The following is an 8,010-nucleotide window of genomic DNA, read 5'->3' on the forward strand; positions in this document are numbered from 1 at the left end:
AATATTTTTATTTTTTATTTTTATGGATTCATATTCATATTCGGGTTTGTTTCGCTGAAACTCACGATATTGACAAACAGCAGGGGATTTTACGTAATTCCTAATGCCTGAGGAGATTTTCAATGTTTCACCGAACCTTCAGGGTTGAAAAGGATATGTGTTTAGAATCTTATAAAATCTCTAAAAGACTCTTTATATGATCCAATCTCTTTATTATAAAGAGTTTATCTATAAAAATAAAAAAAACCTAACAGACTCTTTATCTTTAAAATATAAATTAGAGAATAAATTTAATTTTCTATATTTAGAGAGTCAAATTTCACTCTTTATCCTAATTTTAATTAATAAACTTAAAGTTCTTTTGTATTTTATTTATTAATTCTCTCTCCTATTAAGTTTCTTTCTTAAAAATAAAGAGTATCTTTTTAAATTTAAAGAGATTATTAGATTTAAATAAAAATTATGTTCTTTATATTATAAAATTAATAAAGATACTCTTTATTTATATGAAAGATGCTCTTCAAAATAAAGAACACAATTGAAGATGCTCTTAATTTTTAAATATAAATAATACAATTTTTATTCAAATCCAATAGACTCTTTAAATTTAATGAAGATGCTTTTATTTTAAAGAAAAAGACTTAATGAGAAAAAGAATTAACAAATAAAATGCATAAGAACTTGTAGTTTATTAAGTAAAATTAAGATAGAGAGTAAAATTTAACTCTCTAAATGTGGAGAGCCAAACTCACTCTTTAATTTATATTTTAAAAATAAAGAGTCTGTTAGACTCTTATTTTTATGGATACTCTTTATAATAAAGAGTTTGAGTCATATAAAAAATCATTTGAAGATACTCTTAAAACATCTCTAAAAACTCTTACCCAATATTTATACCACTCTTTTACACCATATTCATTACATTATAATGTGACATATATTATAACCACATAAATTTTTAATTATTTTAAATTTTTAATATTATAATAAAATTTATGTAATTATAATATATATCACACCATGATATAATGAAAATGATGTAAAAAAATAATGTAAATATATCATTACTCAACTCTTTATTATAAAAAATCTATCTATAAAAACAGAGATCAACACTCTTTATCTTTAAAATATTTAAAATATAAATTAAAAAATAAATTTAACTACCTCTATTAAAAAAGTTAAATTTTACTTTGTACTCTAATTTTAATTAATAAATTATAAATTTTTATAAATTTTATTTATTAATTCTTCCTCTCATTAGATCTTTCTTCTTAAAAATAAAAAATACTCTTATTAAATTTAAAAAATCTATTAAATTTAAATAAAAATTATATTTTTTATATTTAAAAATGAATAAAGATACGCTTTATTCAAAATAAAGTTCACCATCAGATATGCCATACACATATTAAAAAAATAATAATAATAATAATCTAAAATTTTATAGGGATCTTTAAACCTCACCTCCCCACACTCCTCAGGCACCAGTAAGGCAGTAATGCTGCAAAACACTCCTCATGTTTGACCGAAAGCCTTTGTTGCTCGCCGACTACTTCTAGGCAAGCAACGTGGAGGTTCCCTGTTGCTCGCCCAAGCGAGGACCACTGGCCCCTGGCTCGCCCAATCTCTATATGAATTTAATTTCAGGTTCCAAATAAGAGTAAAGCATAAATTCAAGAAAAAGCTCTTGTAATGTTACGCGAGAGATACAGAGTGGACTCTGAAGACAACATATCAGTTAAGAGAAATTCCTATAAACAAAACACAAGGGGACGATAGCCCCATATTTTTACAATTCAACCAACTCAAAACATCAAAAAATTACATCAACTTTAAAAAGAGAACACTATTATTTCTTCACTTCAAAAGACACAACCACAAAATGCTCTCTCTCAAACGCCTTTCAAAACTCTGCATGTTTTTAGTCCTCAACCATCTCCTCATCATCTTCAATCTCCTCAATCTTCATCTTCTTCACTGCCTGAGCAGCATCACTTCTCGGTCCATTCGGGATTTGGATCAATACATCAGATTTTTGTCCAGTGGCTGCATTGACGAATCCTCCGTTTTTATCCACCTGGTACACCAAATCATCCCCATGTGGGCCTGCATCAATGTATACCGTCGAGTTCTCATCAATCTCCTCCCTCAGTAGCATTCTTGATAGCTCCGTCACCACCTTCTTTTCAAGCCATCTCCTGATAGGCCTAGCACCATAAACCTGAGACAAGAAATCACATTGTAAGTTTTTATGGAGACCTAAGTAAACAAGAAAGAAAAACGAATACCTGTATATTACACTTACTGGATCATAGCTCTCGGCCAATACAATATCCAATGCAGCATCCGTAACAGCCAAAGCTACACCCCTTTCGGCAAGGCGGATCGCGACATCCTTCATTTGGAGCCTAGCAACTTTCCTCAATTGGTCATGAGAGAGAGGATCAAAAACTACAATTTCGTCGAGCCGATTCAGAAGCTCTGGCCTGAAATGCTTCCTCACCTGTTGAACAACATATATTTATTTCAGTACTTGAACCTCCCGAAGGAAATAAAAAACAGAAAACAAAAGACAGGAATATATATTTTGCAGAAGTAAACAAGTGTAGGCCGTTTAGTTTACCTCTTGCATAACTCGATCGCGGGCAACTTGCATTGACACCTTGCCCATTAGTCCCGATAAGAGGTGCTCAGCTCCCAGGTTTGAAGTCATGATGATCACTGTATTTCGGAAATCAACAGTGCGGCCTTGACCATCTGTTAATCTTCCATCATCCAGAACTTGAAGAAGAGTATTAAACACAGCTATGTGCGCTTTCTCCACTTCATCAAACAGTACAACACTATAAGGCCTCCGCCTCACAGCTTCTGTAAGTTGTCCGCCTTCTTCATGTCCGACATACCTGAAACATATAAGAATGTGTGAGATGCTGATATTGTGACACCGAAATTATAGAAATTATAGATATGAACCGTAGGCTAAATGCAAATAAGCACTTACCCAGGTGGCGCACCAATTAGCCGTGATACAGAGTGCTGTTCCATGTACTCTGACATGTCGATTCTCACCAGAAGGTTTTCGTCATCAAAGAGTTGCTCGGCAAGCGCCTTAGCAAGCTCAGTTTTACCAACACCAGTTGGACCCAAGAAGAGGAATGAGCCAGTAGGTTGTTGTGGCCTACCAAGTCCTGCCCTTGACCTCAACACAGCCTCAGCAACCGCATTAACTGCATCATCTTGTCCGACCACTCTCTTGTGCAACCTCTCAGCTAGCCCAATTAACCTCTCTTTATCATTCTGGCCAAGCCTTGTAACAGGAATGCCAGTCCAGCGGCTCACCACCTCAGCGATGTGTTCTGGTCCAACAGTCTCAGTCAGCATTACGTTTTCATCTGTGTTTCCATTAGTGTTTCCTTCAAGCTGTGCTATGGCAGATTCCACTTCTTGAATTGCCCCATATCTCAAATCAGCAGCTCTGGCCAAATCATATCTTCTTTCAGCCTCTTGCAGTGCAAAGAGGAGCTCTTCCTTCTTTTGCTTAAGCCGCCTTATCTCATCAATCCTTTCCTTCTCTTTTCTATACTTCATCATTAGTGGTTGAAGCTTGTCCCTCAGATCATCAAGTTCTTTCCGGACCTGAAAAAGTAACAGGTAGTTAGATACCACATCAAAAGAGAGTGGTTAATAAAAAAAATTGCAACTTTTTTCCATGTATTCTTTCAATTCAAATACTTACTTCAACAAGACGGGCTTTGCTAGCTTTATCTTTCTCCTTTTCTAGAGCATGAAGTTCAACTTCCAATTGCATTCTCTTCCTCTCAAGATTGTCTATTTCCTCAGGTTGACTATCAAGCTGCACCCTCACATTGGCACAGGCTTCATCAACCAAATCAATTGCTTTATCAGGGAGATGACGTCCTGGATTCAAAAGACATTATATGTTAGCATAACCAACATTTCATATTAAGAAAAGAAAAACTGAATAACTATCACAGAATCAGTATAAGTCAAAGAGAATTTGACATACCAGTAATGTAACGAGCTGATAGCTGTGCGGCAACAACAAGAGCACGATCCTGAATGCGGACACCATGGTGACCCTCATACCTTTCTTTCAATCCTCTAAGGATGCTAATAGTATCAGGGACACTAGGCTCGGCCACATAAACTTGTTGAAACCTTCTCTCAAACGCAGCATCTTTCTCCACATACTTCCTATACTCCTCAAGTGTGGTAGCACCAATGCACCGAAGCTGGCCTCTTGCAAGCATGGGCTTGAAGAGGTTAGCAGCATCCATTGATCCCTCAGTTCGACCAGCTCCAAGTACAAGGTGAATTTCATCAATAAACAAAATCACTTTGCCCGCAGCTTCCTCCACCTCTTTCAAGACAGCTTTCAACCTCTCCTCAAATTCTCCCCTGTACTTTGCACCCGCAACCAGAGCACCCATATCCAACGCAATAAGCCTCACATCAGCAAGATTACTAGGAACATCTCCTCGTACAATTCTCTGAGCTAACCCTTCGACCACAGCAGTTTTACCAACTCCAGGCTCTCCAATGAGGACCGGATTGTTCTTAGTCCTCCTTGAGAGGATTCTAACGACCCTCCTAATTTCTTCATCTCGGCCAATGACTGGATCAAGCTTTCCTGCTTGTTCAACAAGGTCTCTCCCATAAGTCTTCAAAGCTTGAAATGTAGTGTCCCCAGAAGCACTCTCCACCTTCTTGCCTTCCTTCCCACGAAGTTTCTCCACCTCAGATTTCACTCTTGCCGTGGCAACCCCAGCTTCCTTTAACAAGTCTCCAATCTGAGAATCCTCCAGAAGTCCTAGAATTAACTGATCAACAGCAAGATGGGTGTCACCACGAGACTTTTGTGCTGCTTGGGCCCGTCTAATTACTTTGATAAGAGTAGTACTGGCCGGAATTTCATCAGGCGGTGGGGTTTGAGAAGGGAGTTTCTTCATGGCTTGATTGAACACTCTTCCTGCAGACTGAGCAGCATTTTCACCGCCAGCGTTGCTAATCGCTTGAGAGAAAATGCCACTGGGTTCAGATAATAAAGCGACTGCAAGGTGAAGAGGAGTGAACTGTGCATGACCAGCACTCATTGCTAGTTCATGCGCCCCGGCAATGGCTTCATTTGTCTTGTGGGTGAACTTATCAGGATTCATTGGCTCTTCTTCTAAAGTATCTACAAATACTGCAACAAAAATACAAAGAACATTAGAACAATAATCTCAACAGAGTGAGAATGTCATCATACATTTATGAAAATAACCATTTCTACAAGCTAGATCAAATCATATTAACCTTTGCAAAGAAACAACAGCGCCAATACAATTAAGTTTCTTTCAAACCAAAATAATTTTCAGACCAAAACAAGTTCAAAGAAAAGAGTATTCCAGTGATGATTATAACATCAGCCAGTCATTCAATAACCTTATGCAAATTTTAACAGAAAATAAAAAGATTTTGTCAAAGGAAAAAGAAAAAACTTCCCAAACAGACCAAAATTTATAAAAATTCATTCAATACAAACAAAATGTAACCGTTTTCAACTAATGAACGAACGCCATTCATCAATTACACATACCCACCAANAGATGTCCACACACATGAAAAATCGTTTGTTCTCTTACAATTTGTTAAGCAAAGTGGTTGCTTAGCAGCTACGTTTTCATCAGCAAGTGGGTAATTAAGTAGATGGGGGATAACGCAAAGTTTGCTTCTGCAGCAATGACTGGAAGCAGCAGGGCACCCACCATCCATCACAATTCACACAAAATATCTCCAATAACATGTTGTATGAGCTTAAGTATGAAAATCAAATAAAAATCTGAAGGGAAAATGTTGTCTTTTCCTGGATGTTAATGGAAAAGATCTAATTTCATTTCTTTTGTAATAATAATGTTTCCCACTAACGCAGGCATGGACAAAAACTTATGATAGCTGCATAAAGGCTACGCCAAGCGAGGCTGTCACTCCTATGGACTCCACTTAAGAGTTTGTTTCTTTGAGTCTAATTTGTTGGCTTGCTGCCCACAAAAACACGTATCTTTTCTAGCTGAGTAAACGACTTTTTCCCACCCAAGCTGTCCTTTAATGACCTTTTTTTTCATTCAAAAAATTTTAAAATATCATTTTTTCATCCAAAGTTAATATTATGTTATTATCTAAAACCAATTCTGGCGACAAAAATTTTCTCCATCACCACCATTTGAACCTCCGGTCTCCTCTCTACAAAACTTTTTTCACTTCGACACCTGATTTCTCACCGATTGTCGGGCACTGCAAAGATAGGGTTTATTATTTTTAGTTGATTTTCGGCTAATTCTGATAACAAATATTAAATCGGTTACCATTATTCGATCCACTTACCTCTACTCAACAAAACCTCTCTTACTTTGCCTCCTGATAACTTGCCGAACACCGGCTGAGAAAGTGAAGTATATTTTGAGTATTAATAGAATATAAACTTTGGGTGAACATATGGTATTTTGAAGCCTTTTGGGTGGAAAATGTCATTAAAGCAAACCTTGGGTGGAAAAAGTGAAAAAAGTGAAAAGTCGTTTACTCTTTCTAGATGAGGAAATTATCTAAACCCCCTGATTATAACTCTTTTGAACCCCTCTAGTATTGGAAATAGTTCTCTACCCCCTTCCGTTCGTCAAAGTTAATGAACTCTGTTATCTGACAAACCTAAACTAGTTAAATTCCTTATTTATGCCTCATTCAAAAATAAAATGAAATTAGTCGATTAATTATTAATTACGACTTGTTTAAATTTATAAAAAATAAATAAGAATTCCAAAAAATATCAACAAACCCACACATTAACCCTAAAATCATAATCAAAATCAAATTATCTAATCCCAAACCTCAAATCAACCGACAACCCAAAAGATCCAATCACATTAAAAACTTAAACCTAAAATCTAATCATCCACAAACTCTAATAAAAAAAATCCAATACCTTGATACACTCACATTCTCACCACAATGCCCACTATGCAGCCATGGCAGCCACTATTCAAGGCCCCAAAGCCAGGCACAAGGCTGCTAGGCTTAAGACTAGACGATGCTGCCACGGAGTAGGCGCCACCATGGCCAGACGTTGTTGCCACGGAGCAGCTGCTGCCAGGACGCAGTCGATGTTATTGCCAAACGCGCCGACACTGACAGGACCATCCACAGTAGCTGCCAAACCAAGAGTCCACCTCCAAATTTTGCTCCATTCACCCTTTGACACAACCCAAATAAAAACAAAAAAACAAAATCAATGATTTTCAGTGGAGGATGTGATATTTGTTTTGCTTATGATGTTAGATTAATTCAATGGTGATGATTTGTTATATTTTTCATATTTTTCCCTTTTGCAGTTACTGCTTTAGCCTTCACTTAATTTAATGCAAAGGTCTTAACGTTTTACTTACGATAGGGGGTTGAGAGTTATTTCCAATGTCATAGGGAGCTTATGTATTAGCGTGTACCTTAGGGGGTTTAGTGTAATTGGTTCTTTCTGGCTAGCATCTAAAATCCCCTCTATTAATTTGATTCATCCGAATCACTATTTTTTTTTTAATATTGGAGTATTTATGTCAGTTTATGCGTGTTTCAACTAATCTCCCGTAACTCTGAAACTACTGATTGGGTAAGAACACCCCGGCTGGCAGTTAAAATGCACACATCTATTGATTCATGCTTTTTTCTTCTAATTTTTTTGTTCACATTAGGATTCCAGTTAACAGCAGCCGAGCTTATAGTTTACAGTGCAAATTATAGGCTTGATGCAGACGTGCAATGCAGTTTCAACCATTCAATCTGATTATTGAATTGACCGGTTAAGGACCACAATTGGTGATTGGAAATATACTATTTATTTTGCTTTTATTGAAAGTATACTAGAAAAAGTTAAACATAGTTGGCCTCATTCATGTGGTGTTAAATCAACCGGACTTCAGAAGAGGCCTCAATTGATGTTTGATGATGTTCTGTTCTAAT

The 8,010-nt window shown here is 36.4% G+C and overlaps 1 protein-coding gene across 1 annotated transcript; it reads right to left on the minus strand.

The window, feature by feature from the left end:
• Nucleotides 1-1,737: 1,737 nt before the first annotated feature.
• LOC116134249 (chaperone protein ClpB1) lies at nucleotides 1,738-5,205 on the minus strand. Its single transcript, XM_031419920.1, has 6 exons — nucleotides 4,031-5,205; nucleotides 3,740-3,921; nucleotides 3,005-3,639; nucleotides 2,627-2,906; nucleotides 2,309-2,506; nucleotides 1,738-2,224 (listed from the first exon to the last, which is right to left on the minus strand). Exons 1-6 carry the CDS (start codon nucleotides 5,178-5,180, stop codon nucleotides 1,925-1,927), a joined length of 2,745 nt encoding a protein of 914 aa, XP_031275780.1. The 5' UTR covers nucleotides 5,181-5,205; the 3' UTR covers nucleotides 1,738-1,924.
• Nucleotides 5,206-8,010: the final 2,805 nt, after the last annotated feature.

This window comes from Pistacia vera, unplaced genomic scaffold, assembly GCF_008641045.1.
Source record: "Pistacia vera cultivar Batoury unplaced genomic scaffold, PisVer_v2 Contig284, whole genome shotgun sequence".
Lineage (NCBI taxonomy): Eukaryota > Viridiplantae > Streptophyta > Magnoliopsida > Sapindales > Anacardiaceae > Pistacia > Pistacia vera.

Bases quoted from the DNA above. Each gene is read 5' to 3' on its own strand.
- LOC116134249 (XM_031419920.1), bottom strand. From the start codon at position 5,180: ATGAATCCTGATAAGTTCACCCACAAGACAAATGAAGCCATTGCCGGG. The intron at 3,922-4,030 runs GTATGTCAAATT...TTTTGAATCCAG, and splicing joins ATCAGCTCGTTACATTACTG to GACGTCATCTCCCTGATAAA. The intron at 2,225-2,308 runs GTAAGTGTAATA...TTCTTGTCTCAG, and splicing joins TGGCCGAGAGCTATGATCCA to GTTTATGGTGCTAGGCCTAT.